General features: G+C 49.7%; 1 protein-coding gene across 1 annotated transcript; it reads left to right on the forward strand.

The window, feature by feature from the left end:
- The first annotated feature begins 1,277 nt into the window (after positions 1-1,277).
- On the forward strand, positions 1,278-19,247 carry SCART1 (scavenger receptor family member expressed on T cells 1). Its single transcript, XM_054503344.1, is given in 18 exon segments — positions 1,278-1,338; positions 1,831-2,154; positions 2,638-2,745; positions 3,305-3,505; positions 3,508-3,612; positions 4,266-4,508; positions 4,511-4,579; positions 14,218-14,523; positions 14,684-15,111; positions 15,113-15,389; positions 15,467-15,589; positions 15,682-15,779; positions 16,275-16,716; positions 16,719-16,730; positions 17,415-17,457; positions 17,540-17,643; positions 18,459-18,620; positions 19,126-19,247. Coding segments are annotated over 18 exon segments (3,228 nt in total).
- The last annotated feature ends 768 nt before the right edge of the window (positions 19,248-20,015 follow it).

A 20,015-nucleotide genomic window follows, 5' to 3' on the forward strand; every position in this document is an offset into this window, starting at 1 on the left:
GAGCAGAGCGAGGCTGTCAGTGCTGCGGGGAGGACCCTGGCGTCACTGCCCGCTTCAGCCTTGCCCTTTGTGCCGGCCTCGCCCCTCCCATTTATTCCCCTAGGTCTCCCAGCAGCAGTGTTTTCAGGAGTTTTTTTTTGCAGTGATTGGCACAGACATGGGGACCTAGAGCTGCATGCCCCCCACCCCCGCCAAGGCCTCCCGAGGGCTTTCACCATCCTGACTCCACGTGCAGGGCACTAAAGAGGCCCTTTGCAAGTTAGAGTGCAGGGAAGCACCTGAGGCAGCTGCAGGTCCCAGGTGCTGGGCTCCGGCACCAACAGCCTGGTAGATGGGTCTGTGGCCTTCTCTGGAAATCTGTTTCCCTCTCACTCTCCTGGTCTCCCACATAGAGGTCTAAAAACCTGAGTCACCCTGTCCTGAACTGGTTCTCTGGCAAATCTACTGGAAATTAACCTTTATTGATATTATGCTGCTTATAAAATAACACATGCTTAATTATTGTAAATTTAAAAACAGGCCAGATGGGGTGGCTGATGCCTGTAATCCCAGCACTTTAGGAGGCCAAGGCAGGCGGGTCACTTGAGTCCAAAAGTTCGAGACCAGCCTGAGCAACATGGTGAAACCCCATCTCTGAAAACATGTAGGTGGCATATTGACGTGCCCAAATGCAAGTGTTTATCCAGCTGAGCGTAAGGGCTGCCCCTTTCCGGCCTTGCCTCAGATGCCGCATCATTGATTTAATCCTCTGTTGGATTTGGCGGCTTCCCAAGGACACAACCTCACAGGGAGGCCATACATCCCTTACGAATTCGGGTCGCAGGGCACACACGTGTTTCAGGATTTTGCTCCCATTGCTAGGTCTGTGTGTTCACAGCACATGAGCTTGGCACGACCCTAGGTCTTCAGCCGCACCTTTTGTGTGAGGCAGAGAAGGTCCATCCCTCCCCTGCCAGACCTTGGTCTCAGCACCTGTGGCCACCAGGGCCTTGCTGAGAATGGGCACTCACTGGTCCATCTCACACCTGAGGCTGCATCGGGCACCAGCTGCAGGAAGCCCAGCCTGGCCTCACCACATGCTGCTGGCACCGTCTGGGCTGAGGCACGGGTGACAGATGACAGCTCTGATATGGGGGGAGGAGGCAAGGGTGTGCACGGGCTTCCTTCTCAGAAAGGTGTCACACTGAGCCGGCGTCCACCTTCCGTCCGGGGGCAGAGCACACGTCCCTGCCGTGAGAGCATCAGCCTGGGGAGTGGCAGCAGCAGATTGGCCAGGCATGGCATTGTTCCCTTTGGGGCTGTGGCCCCTGCTCCTGGCCTGCTGGACCCTCCCTCCCGGTGAGTGTGCCGTTGCCTGCAGGGTGCTGGGGGTCGGAGCCCCGGTGTGCAGGACGTTCCATGGGGGAGGGGGCCACGACACAACAGTGGTCCCGTCTGCTCCTTGGTGTGAATCCTGGGAGCCTCAGCTGGGGACCGCAGAGGGCTGGGGTGTCCTCTGCAGGGCTCATGAGTGGGCAGTGACCAGAGGCTTGTTTTCCGTGGGCCTTCCACATGCATGTGAACGGCTGGGACCTTAACTTCATTGAATTTCCTCAGAAAATGGTCCATAAGCCATTTTTGTTAACATTTTGTTCATTTTTGTTGACATGTAAGTTTGTGAATGTCATTGGTGACATCCAAATAATGCTCAAGAAAACTTGGGAGAATCAAGAGTAAGGTGCAAACTGGGCTGGAAGGTGAAAGTTAAATTTCTAACTTTGAAAGTTCCGGGCATAAAGTACTCAAGAGCACCTTTGCCATGACGCCTTTCCTATGTTCTTGTCCCCAAAGCTCCCGCTGCAGAGTCCCTGGCCCTGGTGAGGGGTGGAAACCGCTGCGAGGGCCTCCTGCAGGTGCAGTCCCTGGGGCAGCAGGGCCTGGTGTGTGGGGACCGCTGGGGCCCGCGGGAGGCATCTGTGATTTGCAGGCAGCCGGGCTGCGGTCGTGCCCTCTATGTCCCCATATACGTGGTGTGGCCCCAGGAGGCTCAGCAGTCCTTGCTGCAGGGCGTGCAGTGCCAGGGTGTGGAGGCCTCGCTCTGGGACTGCTCCCTGGGGAAGTGGGGGTCGCTGCACGGCTGTGAGTGTGAGTGCATTGGTGCAGCCCACTGCTCAGGTAGGACGGGTGCCCCGGGAGCCACTTCTGCCAGTCTGTGGCCCTGTCCCCACCCACGATCTTCACTTTGGGGAGGAGGGTTGTTGCCTGAGTCCCCCAGGGTGGAAGACAAGACCCTTCTTCCTGGGGTGACTGTGACTCCAGTGCTGTGACCCTCAGACCCACATGTGTCCCCTCCAAAGGCCCAGACAGCACAGCACAACTGAGGAACACATTACACACCCAGGCCAGCCCTGGCCGGGACTCCAGCCAGAGTTCAGTCCTTTTGGGTTCAATTGACTCCTGGAGACCATCAAGCGCTGGGGGCCAGTGGTGACCACAGGACCTTCTGAGGCGAAGGGTCCCTCTCTTCCTCCCCTGAGTGGCTGGCATGAGTAGAGGCACCAGCCTGGGGGCTCAGGCAGGTGTGGAGGCTGGTGCTGAGTGAGGTGCTCCCTCCTGGCCCTCATCTTGGCTTTCTGCTCCTGTGCTCTCCCTTGTCAGGGCCCACTCAGAAGGCTCCAAGCTCCTGGATCTGCCCCAGATTTCGGCACCCCTGTCCCGCTCAGGCTCTGGCTGGGACCCTGCCCTTTCCCCTCTGCTGGATTGTTGGTGGGAGGCAGAGGCTCAAAGTGGCATATTTGAGGAGAGAGAGATGAGGGGCATTGACACAGGCAGGGAGAGGCCACTGGCACCAGAGGGCCTTGGCCTGCAAAATCCAAGGCATGAGCTCCAGAACCAGAGACAGCTGGCCCTGTGTGGAGACCACTGTGGGGGTATGACCAGGGGCCTGGGGTACTGGCCTGCAGGGCCCCTCAGAGAGGAGCAGATGGGCCCATCTCCTATCTACTGTCCTCTCCACCTGAGGGGCCCTCCCTGTGGGCAAGGCCCCAGAAGCCAGAGGGTGTGGAGCTTGTCCTGCCGTCTATGCAGGTGGCCTCTTGGGCACAGGGCGGTAGGGAGAGGGGACCTAAAGCAGGCAGGTACAGCCTCTGGCTGCCTCCTCTGGGGTCCTGGGCCCAAAAGAAAGGCCTCTGCTGCAGACCCCCACACACCTCATCCTTCAACAAAGACCACTGCCTCAGTCCACATGCAGTCCACATGTTAGGGGTGGGAGGACCATGCGCCAGCAGAACTGAAGTGGAACCAGAGTGGGCTCCTGTGTGTGCAGGAGGAAAGCTGGCCTCCTTGGGGCTGAGTGGCGGAGGCAGCCCCTGCGCGGGAACCCCCATGATCCGGATAACAGAAGGCTCTGTGATAAGGTGCAGCTTGCACCAGGAGGCCAGCATCTTCTGCAGAAGGCTGGGGTGCGGCCCGGCGCTCCAGCATCCAGGCCCCACCTCACAGGGCACCCAGGCTGGCTGGGCTCAAAAATCATTTCCTGCCAGGGAACAGAGTCCAGCATCTTCAACTGCAGGTTCAACCTGAACTTCCTGGACCTCTGTGACCTCCCAACAGACTCTGAGGTGGTGTGTGCAGGTAGGGACGCCCTTTCCTGAGAATCTCTGAGACGGGAGGTGTCCACTCAGACACCTGAGTGGCCCTGGCCTAGGGGGCGTGGGGGTCTTGTCTCCTGGGGTTTCAGCGCCTGCCCGGCAAGGCCCCTATGCTGCTGCCCTCAGACTGCACTGCACCCCTGTCCTAGGGAGGGTGAGGGGCTGGTGGCCCAGGGGTCACCTGGGGAGATGGCTGACACTGATGGCAGCTCCTTCCTCGGGCCTCTGGCCAGGGTGTGGCTGGGCTCTGCGCTTAAAACTGACCAGGTGGTTGGAGTGACCTGCCAGGGACCAGGTCCAAGCTTGGGAGTGAGTGGGCTCCATGACACAGATGTGGGGGCCCCAGGCCCTGGGGGTAGAGATCCTTGTTTGGGGGTGGGGACTGTTGTTGCTGTCCGAATTCTGTGGGAGCCAGGACCCCAGGGAGACTGGAGGGTGGGAGAGACCTCGGCCTGCACACCCCAGGACCTCTCCTGCCGCTTCAGAGCTCCAGGGAACGGGACAGCCCAGGTGGTCCTGGGTCCTCCTGCATCGGTCCTTCCCATGGGACCCGAGGGCCAAGGTCAGGTCGCTTCACCCCAGAGGCCTGCACGGAGCCGGTCCTGCCCTGTGCTCCAGTCCAGCGTCTGCCCCCAGGACACGCCGAGGCCCGGCTGGTGGGCGGCGAGCACCCCTGCGCCGGGCGCCTGGAGGTGAGGCGGGGCCTGACCTGGGGCACCGTCTGCGATGCGGACCTGGACCTGGCCACGGCCCACGTGGTGTGCCGGGAGCTGCAGTGCGGGGCGGTGGTGTCCACGCCCGAGGGCGCCCGCTTCGGCCGGGGCTCGGGGCCGGTGTGGACGGAGACCTGCCGCTGTGCGGGCAACGAGTCGCTGCTGTTCCTCACCCGCGGGGGCGCGGGAGCCAGTGTGGGCCCGGCCGCGACGCGGGGCTCAGGTGCACGGGGGAAAGTAAGTCACCGGCGCGGGGCTCCGGGGCTGGGAGCTGGGGTATGGCGCGGGGACAGAGCTCAGGGCCCTGTGGGGTGCGGGCGCTGCCACTCCCTGGACGCCGAACCTGGCGCGCGCGCCCCGGGCCTGGGGCTGCGGGGCCCCCCGAGCTTCCTTCCTCCCGCTCTCGCAGGTGTTTGTTGACCTGAAGTTGATCGTCTTTGGAGGAATGTTTGTTCAGGACCCTTTTCCATGCGGACCCTCCATCCCTGTCAATATATCACTGGCAAATATTTCCCCCCATTCTGTGGGAGTGTTTTTACTTCTGATAATTTGCCCCTTCTGCACAAGCTTTTAATTTTGATGAAGTCCTGTTTACCTGTTTATTCCCCTTTTGTTTCTTGAACTTTTGGTGTCATATCTAAGAATCCACTCTCTAATCCAAGGTCGTGAAGATTATTTCTGTGGTTTTCTTCTCAGTTTTATAGTTTCAGCTCTTATTTGGTCTTTGATTGATTTGACTTACATTTTGTATATGGTATAAGGAAAGGGTTCTATTCATTCCTTTGCATGCGGCTATCCAGTTGTCCATTTGTGGAAGACACTATTCTTTCCTTATTTTTTGAACGTACTTATTTATTGTTCTAAAATGACACATAATAATTGTACAGTGTGATGTCTCAATACATATACACCTTTTGTAATGATTAGCTAATCTTTCCTTATTGAATTTTCTTCACACCATGTGAAAATCCATTGCCCCCCATGGATAGACTTATTTTGGGACATTCAATCTATTCTGTTGACTTGCGTGTGTATTTTTATGCCAATAGCATACTGTGTTGATTACTGTAGTTCTGCAGTAGTTTTGACATAGGGAAATGAGTCCTGTAACTTTTTCTCTTTCAGTATTGTTTTGGTTATTTAAGGTCCCTTGAAATTCCATCTGAATTTTAGGATCAGTTCTTCTATCTCTGAACAAAAATTGGCCGTTGGGATTTTGATAGGGATTTCATAGAACCTGTGGATTGGTTTGGGAGTATTGCTATCTTAACAATCTTTCAATCTATGAACATAGGATGTCTTTGCATTTGTTTAGATTTTCACTGATTGTTTTCAAAAATGTTTTGTATTTTTTAGTGTACAAGTCTGTCTTGGACTTCCTTGGTAAACATTATTATTATTATTTCATTCTTTTTTAAATGGACACATTTTGGACACATACTAATTGTACATATTTATGGGGTGCAGTTCAGGGTTCCAGCACATGTATATATTGTGTAATAATCAAATCAGGCAATTCAGCGTATCCATCACCTCAACATGATTATGTCTTTGTGGTGAGGACATTCAAAACCCTTTCTTTTAGCTATTTTGAAATATATAGTACAATACTGTTAATTGTATCCACCCGCCTGTGCTATAGAACACTGAAACTTTTCTGTCCTGTCTCTACTGTTGTACCAGTTGACCACTCACCACCCCCCATACCTCCTCCTCACTACCCCCCCTAGCTCTGGTAGCCCCCCTTCTACTCTCTACTTCTATGAGATCAACTATTCAAGATTCCATATACAAATGGGATCATCTGGTGTTTGTCTTTCTCTGACTTATTTCACCTAACATAATGTCCGTCAGGCCATCCACATTGCTGCAAATGACAGGATTCCATTCTGTTTTTAAGACTGAATAAGATTTCATTTTGTGTAATATATAGACTACATTTTCTCTGTTTACCCATTGATGAACACAGGTTGAGTCCATAGTTTGGCTGTTGTGATTAGTGCTGCTGTAAACACGGGGGTACAGATACCTGTTCAACTTACTGATTTTGTCTGATTTTGTCGATTGTTTCCTTTGCTGTATGGAAGGTTGTGAGTTTTCTGTAAGCCCATTTGTCTATTTTTGCTTTTGTTGCCTGCGCTTTTCAGGTATTATCGGAAAAATCCTTGCTAGACCAATGTCCTGAGCATTTCCCCTGTTCTCTTCTAGTTGTTTTTATCATTGTGGGTCTTTCATTTAAGTCTGTAATCAAGCTTGAATTGATTTTTGTATATAGTGAGAGGTAGGGGTCTAGTTTCATTCGGCATGTGGATATCCAGTGTTCTCAGCACCATTTATTGATGAGACTGTCCTTTTCCCAATGTGTATTCTTGGCACCTTCGTTCAAAATCAGTTGACTATAAGTGCATGGATTTATTTGTCTTCTCTCTCTGTTCCACTGGCCTATGTGTCTATTTTCATATCAAGTACCATGTTGTTTTGGTTACTATAGTTTTGTAGTACACTTTGAAATCCAGTAATGTGATGCCTTCAGCTTTGGTCTTTTGCTCGGGATTGCTTTGAGTATTCTTGGGTTCTTCTTTTATTATTATTCATAGTTAGAATGTAGAAATGCAACTAATTTTTTGCACCCTCATTTTTCCTGAAATTGCTTATGGCTTTAATGGTTTCTTTGGTGGAGTCTGTAGGATTTTCTACATGTAAGATCATGTATCTGTGAATACAGATAGTTTTACCTCTTCCTTTCCAATTCAGGTGCTTTTTATTTCTTTTTTCTTGACTAATTTCTCTGGCTAGAACTTCCAGTAGAATGTTGAGTAGAAATGGTGAAAAAGTGTGTATTTGTCTTGTTCCTTATCTCAAGGGAAAAGCTTTCAGTTTTTCTCCATTGAGTATGATGCTAGTTATGGGTTTTTAATAAATGTTCTTCAGCACATTGAGGAAGTTCCCTTCTGTTCTAGTTTGTTGAATGTTTTATCATGACAGTCTATTGGATTTTGTCAAGTGCTTTTTCTGCATCAATTGAAATTACCATGTTTTATTTTGTTTTTTCCTTCATTCTAGTAGTGAAGTGAAGATACCTGGTGCTGGGCTTTTCTTTGTTCAGAGGTTTTTGTTTACTGATTTATTTCCTTTACTTTTTATAGCTCTGTTCAGATTTTTTGCTCATTATTGGGTCAGGTTTGGTAATTTGTGTATTTCTAGGAATCTGTTCATTTAACCTAAATTATCTAATTCGGGGGGTGGTGAATACTATGAAATTAGTTCATGGCATTCATTTACACTTCTCTTTATTTCTGTAGATTTCATACCAAGTACCCCCCACATTCATTTCTGATTTTGGTAATTTGGGTGTTCTCTTTTTTTGTTGGTCATTCTAGCTAAATGTTATCTCTTTTGTTGATCTCTTCACAGACTTAGCTGTTATTTTTGTTATTCTCTCTATTGTTTTTCATTCGATATTTCATTTGGTATCTCCTTCCTTCTGCTAGCTTCAGGTTTAGTTTATTCTTCCTTTTCTAGTTTTTTAAGGTGTAAATGCCATTATTGATTTAAGATATTTGTTTGCTCCTAATATAGATGTTTGTTACTATAACATTTTCTCTAAGCATTGCTTTCATTTCAATCCATAAATTTTGTTATGTTGTGTTTTCATTTTCATTCATCCAAAAGTATTTTCTAATTTTCCTTGTGATTTCTTCCTTGACTTATTGCTTGCTTATGAGTGTGTTCTATTTGTTAATTTCCCAGTTTCCCCTTTTTAATTTATTCCTAGCTTCATTCCTTTATGGTCAGAGAAGTTGCTTTTTATGATTTCAGTTCTTTAAAATTTATTGGGACTTATTTTTATTTATTGGGATTTATGCCTCAACATAGTGTCTACTCTGATGAACATTTCATGTACACTAGAGAAGAATGTGTGTTTTGCTGTTTTTGAGCACAGTGTTTCACATGCGTCTGTGAGGTCCAGTTGATTTACAGTGTTCTTCCAGTTATTTCTTTCCTTATTAGCCATATGCATAGATGGTCTATCCATTATTAAAAGTGAGATGTTTTTGGTTCTAGTTATTATTTACAATTGTCTATTTCTGCCTTCAATTTGGTCAATTTTTTTTATTACTTTTGGCTCTGTTATTAGCTGCACTTATGCTTATATTTGTTGTATTTTTTTTGATGGATTGACCCTTTAATAAATATATAATCCTCTTCTTATCTCTCCTCACAATTTTTAACTTAAAGTCTGTCTTAGTCCGTCTAGGCTGCTATAGAAAACACTGTAGACTGGGTAATTTGTAAATGACAGAAATTTATGTCTCAGAGTTCTGGAGGCTGAGAAATCCAGGGTCAGGGAACCAGCAGATTCAGTGTCTGGAGGGGCCTGTTCCTCATAGATGGAGCCTTCTTTGTGTCCTCACATAATAGAGGAGCAAAAGCGGAAAAGGGATGAAATCGCTCCCTCGAGCCCTTTATAAGGGCTAATGTCCTTCATGAGGATAGAGCCCTCATGGCTTAACTACCTCCAAAAGTCTTCACCTCTTAATACTGTTGCTTTTCGGATTCTGTCTCATCATGAATTTTGGAGGAACACAGACATTCAAACCGTGACTAGGTCTATTCTGTCTGATATTTGTATGGCCGCTTCAGCTCTCTATTCTGTCTGATATTTGTATAGCCGCTTCAGCTCTCTATTCTGTCTGATATTTGTATGGCCGCTTCAGCTCTCTATTCTGTCTGATATTTGTATAGCCGCTTCAGCTCTCTATTCTGTCTGATATTTGTATGGCCGCTTCAGCTCTCTATTCTGTCTGATATTTGTATGGCCGCTTCAGCTCTCTATTCTGTCTGATATTTGTATAGCCGCTTCAGCTCTCTATTCTGTCTGATATTTGTATAGCCGCTTCAGCTCTCTATTTTGTCTGATATTTGTATAGCCGCTTCAGCTCTCTATTCTGTCTGATATTTGTATAGCCGCTTCAGCTCTCTATTCTGTCTGATATTTGTATGGCCGCTTCAGCTCTCTATTCTGTCTGATATTTGTATAGCCGCTTCAGCTCTCTATTCTGTCTGATATTTGTATAGCCGCTTCAGCTCTCTATTCTGTCTGATATTTGTATAGCCGCTTCAGCTCTCTATTTTGTCTGATATTTGTATAGCCGCTTCAGCTCTCTATTCTGTCTGATATTTGTATGGCCGCTTCAGCTCTCTATTCTGTCTGATATTTGTATAGCCGCTTCAGCTCTCTATTCTGTCTGATATTTGTATGGCCGCTTCAGCTCTCTATTCTGTCTGATATTTGTATGGCCGCTTCAGCTCTCTATTCTGTCTGATATTTGTATGGCCGCTTCAGCTCTCTATTTTGTCTGATATTTGTATGGCCGCTTCAGCTCTCTATTCTGTCTGATATTTGTATAGCCGCTTCAGCTCTCTATTCTGTCTGATATTTGTATGGCCGCTTCAGCTCTCTATTCTGTCTGATATTTGTATAGCCGCTTCAGCTCTCTATTCTGTCTGATATTTGTATGGCCGCTTCAGCTCTCTATTTTGTCTGATATTTGTATGGCCGCTTCAGCTCTCTATTTTGTCTGATATTTGTATGGCCGCTTCAGCTCTCTATTCTGTCTGATATTTGTATGGCCGCTTCAGCTCTCTATTCTGTCTGATATTTGTATGGCCGCTTCAGCTCTCTATTCTGTCTGATATTTGTATGGCCGCTTCAGCTCTCTATTCTGTCTGATATTTGTATGGCCGCTTCAGCTCTCTATTCTGTCTGATATTTGTATAGCCGCTTCAGCTCTCTATTTTGTCTGATATTTGTATAGCCGCTTCAGCTCTCTATTCTGTGTGATATTTGTATGGCCGCTTCAGCTCTCTATTCTGTCTGATATTTGTATGGCCGCTTCAGCTCTCTATTCTGTGTGATATTTGTATGGCCGCTTCAGCTCTCTATTCTGTCTGATATTTGTATGGCCGCTTCAGCTCTCTATTCTGTCTGATATTTGTATGGCCGCTTCAGCTCTCTATTCTGTCTGATATTTGTATAGCCGCTTCAGCTCTCTATTCTGTCTGATATTTGTATAGCCGCTTCAGCTCTCTATTCTGTCTGATATTTGTATAGCCGCTTCAGCTCTCTATTTTGTCTGATATTTGTATGGCCGCTTCAGCTCTCTATTCTGTGTGATATTTGTATGGCCGCTTCAGCTCTCTATTCTGTCTGATATTTGTATAGCCGCTTCAGCTCTCTATTCTGTCTGATATTTGTATAGCCGCTTCAGCTCTCTATTCTGTCTGATATTTGTATGGCCGCTTCAGCTCTCTATTTTGTCTGATATTTGTATGGCCGCTTCAGCTCTCTATTCTGTCTGATATTTGTATAGCCGCTTCAGCTCTCTATTCTGTCTGATATTTGTATAGCCGCTTCAGCTCTCTATTTTGTCTGATATTTGTATAGCCGCTTCAGCTCTCTATTCTGTCTGATATTTGTATGGCCGCTTCAGCTCTCTATTCTGTCTGATATTTGTATGGCCGCTTCAGCTCTCTATTCTGTCTGATATTTGTATAGCCGCTTCAGCTCTCTATTCTGTCTGATATTTGTATAGCCGCTTCAGCTCTCTATTCTGTCTGATATTTGTATGGCCGCTTCAGCTCTCTATTCTGTCTGATATTTGTATAGCCGCTTCAGCTCTCTATTCTGTCTGATATTTGTATAGCCGCTTCAGCTCTCTATTCTGTCTGATATTTGTATGGCCGCTTCAGCTCTCTATTCTGTCTGATATTTGTATGGCCGCTTCAGCTCTCTATTCTGTCTGATATTTGTATGGCCGCTTCAGCTCTCTATTCTGTCTGATATTTGTATGGCCGCTTCAGCTCTCTATTCTGTCTGATATTTGTATGGCCGCTTCAGCTCTCTATTCTGTCTGATATTTGTATGGCCGCTTCAGCTCTCTATTCTGTCTGATATTTGTATGGCCGCTTCAGCTCTCTATTCTGTCTGATATTTGTATGGCCGCTTCAGCTCTCTATTCTGTCTGATATTTGTATAGCCGCTTCAGCTCTCTATTCTGTCTGATATTTGTATGGCCGCTTCAGCTCTCTATTCTGTCTGATATTTGTATGGCCGCTTCAGCTCTCTATTCTGTCTGATATTTGTATGGCCGCTTCAGCTCTCTATTTTGTCTGATATTTGTATGGCCGCTTCAGCTCTCTATTCTGTCTGATATTTGTATGGCCGCTTCAGCTCTCTATTCTGTCTGATATTTGTATGGCCGCTTCAGCTCTCTATTCTGTCTGATATTTGTATGGCCGCTTCAGCTCTCTATTCTGTCTGATATTTGTATGGCCGCTTCAGCTCTCTATTCTGTCTGATATTTGTATAGCCGCTTCAGCTCTCTATTCTGTCTGATATTTGTATAGCCGCTTCAGCTCTCTATTCTGTCTGATATTTGTATAGCCGCTTCAGCTCTCTTTTGGTCACTATATGCATATATATCTTTTCCAAGCTTTCACTTTTAACCTAATTGTCTTTTGATCTAAAGTGAATTTATGAAGAGAGCACATTTTAAAACCATTTTTAAAAAATCCATTTTGTCCCTCTCTGCCTTTTATTTAGATGGTGATTACCAGCTAAATTTTATTTAGATAGTAATTACCAATAAGGAGTATTCACTTCTGCTATTTGTCTATTTGTTTCCCACATGTCATGTTTTTGTTCCTCAATTCCTCCATTACTGCCTTCTTTTGTGTATAATGGACATTTATAGTGTACCATTTTCATTCCATTCCCATTCTTTTTTTTCTTGGTGTATTTCTTAGTTTTTTCTCTAGTGGTTCCCCTGGAGAGCATAAGAAATATTTTAAATTTACAAACCTCTGGTTTGCACTAAAACCAACTTACTTTCAATAGTATAGAAAATCTCTGCTTTTATATTGTTATTGTCACTAATTCATCTTTAGACATTTTTTGTCCACTAACATAAATGTATGTTTGTTTCATACCTATTTTTTTAAAGCATGTAGGGACAAAGGAATAACAAACCCCCAAAATGACACTGTTGGCCTTTATATTTTCCTCTGTAATTATCCTTATCAATGTTATTAAATTACTTATCAGGCTTTGATTTACTGTTTAGTGCCTTTATTTCAGCCTGAATTAAACCCTTTAGCATTCCTTGTAGGACAAGTCTACTAGCAATGAATTTCCTCAGCTTTTGTTTAAAGTTCTCCTTCATTTTTAAGGATAGTTTTGCTAGATATAGAATTTTGGAGTGACCAGGTTTTCCTTTCAGCACTTTAAATATGCTACTCCACTGCTTTCTGGCTTCCATAGCTTCTGTTGAGAAATCAACTGTTGGTCTTATTGAGGATCCCTTGTACATGATGAGTGATTTCTCTCTTACTGCTTTCAAGATTCTTCTCTTTATATGTGGCTTTTGGGAGTTTGATTATAATGTGTCTCAGTGCAGATATTTTTAAGTATAACCTACTTGAAGTTTGTTGAGCTTCTTGGATGCAGACTTATATCTTTCATCAAACTTGGAATTTTTTTACCATTATTTCTTCAAATATGTTTTCTATCACTATTCAAGTTCATAGATTCTATCTTTTGCTTGCTCGAGGGGCCTGTTGTTGAAACTTGTAGTGAATTTTTCATTTGCTATTTAACTTTTTTAAGCTACAGAAAATCTACTCGATTCCTTTTTATAATTTATACATCTTTATTAATATTCCTTATTTGGTGAGATATCATTGTCCTGGTTTCCTATAGCTCTTTGAGCATATTTAAGTGTATTTAAAGTATTTGTCTAGTAAGTCTAATGACTTAGCATCCTCAAGGACAATTTCTGTTTCCCTTTTCCCCCATAAATGTGTCATAATTTATGGTTACTTTGCATGTATCATCTGTTTTGTTGGAAACTGGACATTTTGAATTATTATACTGTGGCAACTCTAGAAATCACATTTTTCTCTATCACCAGGGTTTGTTGTTGCTGATTGTTGCTTGTTTAATGACTTTTCTAAACTCGTTTTGTAAAGACTCTTTGTTGCACATGACCACTGTGGTCTCTTTTCTGTTGGTTAGTGGGGTTAGTGATTAGACATGTTCCCTTAAATGCCCATAGTAAAAAACAGACAAACCAGCGCTCCCGACTCTTCCAGTCTTTGCATGTTAACTCTTTGTTGGGGCACACCTTCAATACCAAGGCATTATTCTTCACTCCTTCCTTATGCAGAACCAAATTTGCCACTTCTTTCTTCATTAAGCGTATTCAAGTTGTTCCCAGATACTAGAATTTCAAAAAAGTTGGTTATGAGTTTTATCACCTAATCATTACATTAGAGGGAGGTGGAGCTTTGGGGTTCCTTACTCTGCCACGTATACTGTTGTTGCTTCTTACCCTCAGGCATTTCCTCCGAAGTGCAGGGTGTGGGGTATGTTTAACTAGGCTCACATCAAGAACCAAGTGCAGCAGCACGTGTGGGGCCTGGGGAGTGGGGCCGGAGATGCTGCCCCATTTCCCAGAGCTCTGGCTGGCGGAGAAGCAGGAGCTGAGAAGGGTGTGTGGAGCTCTGTCTTGGTGCTCACTTCCTGCTTCTTGGAGACAACATTCAGCAGCTTCATCTTTTTTAGCGTTCCTCTGTGTTGGATGCATTCCAGCACACTGACAAAGGATATTTCCATAGTTTTCCCAACTTAATCACTGCCTTTTGGATTTCCCAGGCAATTTGTGGTGAGCTCACTCACCAAAGCTGTTTTTGTGCCCTCAGTCTGTTCCCCCAAGTCTGGGAGTGGACTGTGTAACCAGGCTCAGGCTCACATGAAGGAAAGTGCAGCCAGTGTCTGCCGTCTGCGAGCCAGGCTGACTCCTCCTCTCCCCCAGAGTTCAGGCTGGTCAATGGCAGCAGCAGCTGTGAGGGCCGCGTGGAGCTCCAGGTGCAGGGGTCCTGGGCGCCCCTCTGTGCCACCCACTGGGACATAGCAGATGCCACCGTCCTCTGCCACCAGCTCAACTGTGGCAACGCGGTGGCCGCACCTCGAGGAGGCCATTTTGGGGACGGGGACGCTGCCGTCTGGCCTGACGCGTTTCACTGTGAGGGGACAGAGCCCCACTTGTGGAATTGCCCAGTAAGCACCCTGGGGGCCCCGGCCTGTGCCCCGGGAAACTCAGCCTCCGCGGTCTGCTCAGGTGGGTGCAGCCAGGAGGGTGGACCAGGAGGGTGAGTGAGAGACATGAACGAAGGGGTGCAAGGAAGGACAGAGCGGGTGGAGAGGGACGGGCCCTGCTGGGAGGCGGTCCTGGGTCCCTCCCGCCGACATCCTGGGCCCCTGTGCGTCCCCATCCCCAGGTCTGCCCCACGCCCTGCGACTGAGGGAAGGACAGAGCCGCTGTGACGGCCGCGTGGAGGTCTCCCTGGACGGCGTGTGGGGCCGCGTCCTGGACGATGCCTGGGACCTGCGCGGCGCGGGCGTGGTGTGCCGGCAGCTCGGGTGCGGACGGGCCCAGCAAGCCTATGACGCACCTGCTCCCAGCCGCGGGTCGGTCCAGGTGGCGCCGAGCCGCGTGCGCTGTCTGGGCACCGAAACGCGCCTGACTCAGTGCAACGTGTCCGCGACCCTGCAGGAGCCCGCGGGGACCTCGCGGGACGCCGGCGTGGTGTGCTCCGGTGAGGGCGGAACCGCGTCCCCCGTGGCCCGTCGCCGCGGGGTCCCGGGCGCCCTGACTCTGTCTCTCCACAGGGAGCCTCAGGGTGCGGCTGGCCGCGGGGCCGGGGCGCTGTGCGGGGCGCGTGGAGGTGCTGCACGGGGGCGCGTGGGGCACCGTGTGTGACGACGCCTGGGACCTGCGGGACGCGCACGTGGTCTGCAGGCAGCTGGGCTGTGGCCGCGCCCTGAGCGCCTTGGGGGCCGCCCACTTCGGAGCCGGGGCAGGGCGCATCTGGCTGGACGAGCCGGGGTGCCAGGGCCAAGAGTCTGCGCTGTAGCGGTGCCCATCGGCGGGCTGGGGCCAGCACGACTGCAGGCACAAGGAGGACGCCGGCGTCTTCTGCTCAGGTCCTGCAGCCCGTCCACCTTGTCGTCCCCACCCAGACTCTGAGCTGGGCCTTGCTGACTGGCCTCTCTCTCTGCAGAGTTCACGGATCTGAGGCTGCAGGACCACAGGCAGCCATGCACAGGGCGGCTGGAAGTTTTCTACAATGGGACCTGGGGTGGTGTCTGCCGGACCCTGAGTGCGGCCTCCCTGGGGGTCCTGTGTGGGCAGCTGGGCTGTGGATCCCACGGGCAGCTGCAGGCCGGGGCAGGAAGCCGGTCTGCCCCTGAGTTTCTCTGGGTGGGCTCCATCCAGTGCAGGGATGGATGACCGGTCCCTGTGGCAGTGCCCGTCAGCCCCCTGGGACCAGTGTTCATGCTCCAGCAGAGAGGAAGCGTGGGTCCTGTGCACAGGTGAGTGGGTGGGCCTGTGTGTGGGGGGAGTGGTGGTGGAGAGGGGTCTCTGAGGGGCCCCCCACTGTGTCTGCATGGGCCCTTTCCTGGGAGATGAAATGTCAGTTTCCCTTTTCCTTATTCTGGATGAGTCTGACCTGTGCTGGTCCGGTCAAAGCGGGAGGTCCCTGCTCTGAGGCTCTGGGCTGGGTAGGGAACATCTGGAGTCTTCCCAGAACCCGTGATCTCCCCCAGTGAGGGAAGCAGGACCCCTGCACTTCCCGGTATCGTCTGAGGACATCCCACAGGCAGACGTCCCCCTTGGAGAAGTCTCGGGCACGGTTTGTCGAATCTGTAATCCCATGTGGAGATCCCTTGCTTAAACAGAGTTCTCTCTTTAGCCAGCAGAAATTGGTGTGTTGGGGAGACAGAGGGAAAAAAGAAATGAAAAATATTTTACAAAATTTAAGCTGCCGAGCTTGCAAATTTAGAAACGGGTCCCAATTTCCTATGCAGAAAAGGCAGGAGAAGTTCCTGAGGACCCTGGGGAGACCCTCAACTGCTCCTCCTCGCTCGGCTGCCCAGGTACCCCTCTGTCCTTGTCCGTGTCCTCCTCCCCATCCCGGTCCAGCCCCCGCAGTGACCGCAGCCCCCGTTCCGGAGGAGGGCGCACTGCGAGTGCGCGGGGGCGAGGACCGCTGCTCCGGGCGCGTGGAGCTCTGGCACGCGGGCTCCTGGGGCACCGTGTGCGACGATGGCTGGGACCTGGCAGACGCGGAGGTCGTGTGCCGCCAGCTGGGCTGTGGTCGGGCCGTCGCCGCCCTGGGGGCCGCCGCCTTTGGCCCTGGCTCCGGGCCCGTGTGGCTGGACGAGGTGGGGTGCCGGGGCAGCGAGGCGTCCCTGTGGGGCTGCCCTTCGGAGCGGTGGGGACGCGGAGGCTGCGCGCACAAGGAGGACGCACGCGCTGCTGGGGTGAGTGGGGGGTGGTGGGAAATGGGTCATGAGGCTAGCAGCGGGCGCTGGGATGGAGTCAGTCTTGAGTGTTGCTTCTGTCGCTTCGGTGGGCAGGAGAGCTCGCCCAGGTTTTAGTGGATTGGTTTCCACCCTGGGATTTTTCTGGGATAAGCTGATTTGCTGTGGAGGCCTGTTTGGGACATGCATCCCCTGGGGTTTCCCCCTAATCTTTTTTGGGAATTCCCTTTTGTTTATTCCAATCCTTGTTCATTTCGGGTATGTGTCACCTGGGTGTTGGCAGGTTCAGTTGTTCCCAAAGCCTGCACCTCATTCTCTTTGCAGAAAACAGTTAACCACAGTGATGACCTTAGCAAAAATAGCAGCAGTGGGTAACTTTCCCCGAGCCGCTCCCATTCTCTGTGCTCTGGTCACCTCTTGTGACTTGCCCTGGCATCTGCCTGGGGGCCATGTTTTACCAAGGAAGGGGGCTGTCCCTTGAAAGCAGACACCTCCAGTGGACACTAGCCATTTTGGGGTGCTCTGCGCAGCTGAAACCAGCAGATGCCCCCCCCAAGCACTTCCGACTCGCAGGTCCTCCATGAGGGAGAGGGTGTGGCTGGGCCCTTGGAGCCACCCTGTCCTGCTGAGGGCGTGCAGGTTCCGCCTGGCCACCCTGCTGGCTCAAGACCTCTCCTTTCTCAGAGCCTGGCCCAGGCCCCCCGCTGCCTGCAGCTCCCATCCGGACATTGTGGGCGGTCAGTGTCGTCCTGCAGCTCCCATCCGGACATTCTGGGCGGTCAGTGTCATCCTGCAGCTCCCATCCGGACATTCTGGGCGGTCAGTGTCGTCCTGGGAGCCCTTCTTGGTCTTCTCCTTCTGGGCCTTATGGCCTTTCTGATTCTGCCTCGAGTCACACAAGCCATGCAGAGGGGTAAGTGCGAGCCCACCCTGATCCCATCAGCTGGTGTGCAGGAGCAAGAGCAGCTCACAGCTCCAACCTGGTGTTGGGGTCTGGGCAGGCGGGGTGCTCCACAGCAGTCAGGCCTATGCAGACCTACCCCCAAAGTCCAAGGAACTGAGAAGCTGAAGAAAGAGGCAGACAAATCCAGTTCCTTAGAAAGAAACACTTAAAAGGGACTTATGAAGACAAGCCATGTCCATGCCTTGGATGGCCTCTAGCTGAGACGGTGGATGCCCATATTATCATCCCTCACAACTAGAACTTACATACCCCAGGGGAAGGGGACATGTAGGATAATTGCTTAAGGGCAGGATTTACAGTGAATGCATGCTCTTATGCAAGGAACAGTAGATAAAATAGAAATCTTAGAGGCCTTCCTGGAACTGGAGTTGGTCAGGAGTCAATATGGTGGATCAGCATCCAAGGCAGAGTTGCTTCAGACTGCAGCTGGTCTCACTTAGGGCTCCTTTTATTGGCCAGAGAGAGTGGCAGACATCTGCATCAGCCTGCAGCCCTCAAGACTGAGCTGAACCCTAGAAGGTTCCCCCAGGCAGCACACTGGGGCCCACTGGGAAGCATCATGTGGTTTACTGGCAAGGGACGGTGGCCAGGGATGGGAGGGCACTGGAGGTCTGGCTATGTTGCCGTGGTCCCTCCATCACAGCCCACAGCATCCTGCCTCTTTGCTGCCTGGGTGGGGTTCCTGTCTGGAGTTGCTGCCCTCCCTTGCCTGTGGCCATGTCCACACTGAGGGCCTGTGTGTGACCATGCTCACCTTGCCGCAGGTCTAGGAAGATCCGAGGCATCTCTTGGAGAAGCCATCTATGATGTCATTGGGGAAATGCCGCTAGCAGGACTGTACGAGGAAATCATGGAGGCCGAGGCCGAGGCCATGCTCCAAGATGAGGAGGACGAGGGTGTGGTGAAGGTGGACACAGAAGCCGCAGGTGGGTTTGTGCTCCAGCTCAGGGGTGAGCTCTGGGGTTAGCTCTGGGGTTGGCTATGGATGCTGACCACAAGATGCAGTGGAAAGGGACTCTGACCACAGGAGCCTGGCTTCAGAAGGCTGCTGACCACAGGGCTCATGGATGCAAAGGGACCCGTGGGCAGGGGAGAGCAGGGCCACACCCATGAGGGCAGAGTCAGTGGCTGCAGTCCCTATCGGAGAGGCCTGCCCTGTGGTGGGAGAAGAGGGCTGGTAGGGTGTGCTGGGAGCCATGGGTCTGGCAGGGGCATATGCTGCAGCTCACTCAGCCTCAGTTTCCTCACCTGTGGGAGCTGTGCTGCTGTCACAGTCCGCTTGGGGTGCTTCAATGTCAAGATGCCTTGAACATTGCCAGGTGCTTTCTGGTTGACATGTTTATTCGTCCCTGTCTTACGGGCTTTGCCAAATGTGCTCTGGGGACAACTTGCACGTGTGCCGATTTGGTCACGCGGTGTCTCTTGCGCCAGTTTCAGGGGAGGCGTCTAACCTCCTGGAGGGACAGTCTATACGTATGGAGGGAGGACACAGCAGACCTGTTTCTCAGGGATATGATGAGGCTGCGTTTCCTCTGGAGGAGATGATGTTGTAAAGCACCCTGAGGATGAGATACACCAGCTGGCTGTCGAAATCACAGCTCTTCATTTTCTTGTACAATTGTAGTGGATTTCGTGAGAACACCTTGGATGCCTTTCTCTTGCAATGTCCTCCACGTCCATATAAAATCCAGTCCTTCCAGGCCCTGCCTGGTTCTAACCCTCATCCCCTTCGAGGGCCATCTGCTGTGGACAGTTGTGCTGTGTAACCTTCAGATTTCCCACACATTACAGCAATGCAAATACACATAGAAATCAGTGGTTCTGTTTGTGGTTTAGAGACACATGGTGCCATCTTCATCTTCCGCTCCACAGCTCGCTTCTGGCACCCAGCAGTGCGTTGCAGAGATCCCCGTGCCAGAACCTTCCTCTTTTTTCTTAAAAACTCTTCTTAATTGAATCCAAAGTATCTTTTAGATGTTCTACTTGTGTAATCATGTCATCTGTGAATATTCAGATTTATCTTCTCCTTCCAATCCGGGTACATTTAATCTCTTTTTCTGTGCCTTATTTCGGGGGCTGGGACCCTTCAGTCCAGTGTTGAAGAGAGGCAGCCAGTGGAGGTCTTGTCTCATTCATGGACTCCGAGCAAATGTGTTCCACATTTAATTTCACTATGAAATATAATATTTGATGTTCGGTTTTGTAGATGCCATTTATCAGATCAAGGAAAGCCCAGTCTATCCCTAATTTGTTAAGGGTTTTGCTTTTTATCATAAGTGTTGACTTTTATCAAATTGTTTTTTGTATCTGTTAAGATGATA

This window comes from Pongo pygmaeus, chromosome 8 (assembly GCF_028885625.2).
Source record: "Pongo pygmaeus isolate AG05252 chromosome 8, NHGRI_mPonPyg2-v2.0_pri, whole genome shotgun sequence".
Lineage (NCBI taxonomy): Eukaryota > Metazoa > Chordata > Mammalia > Primates > Hominidae > Pongo > Pongo pygmaeus.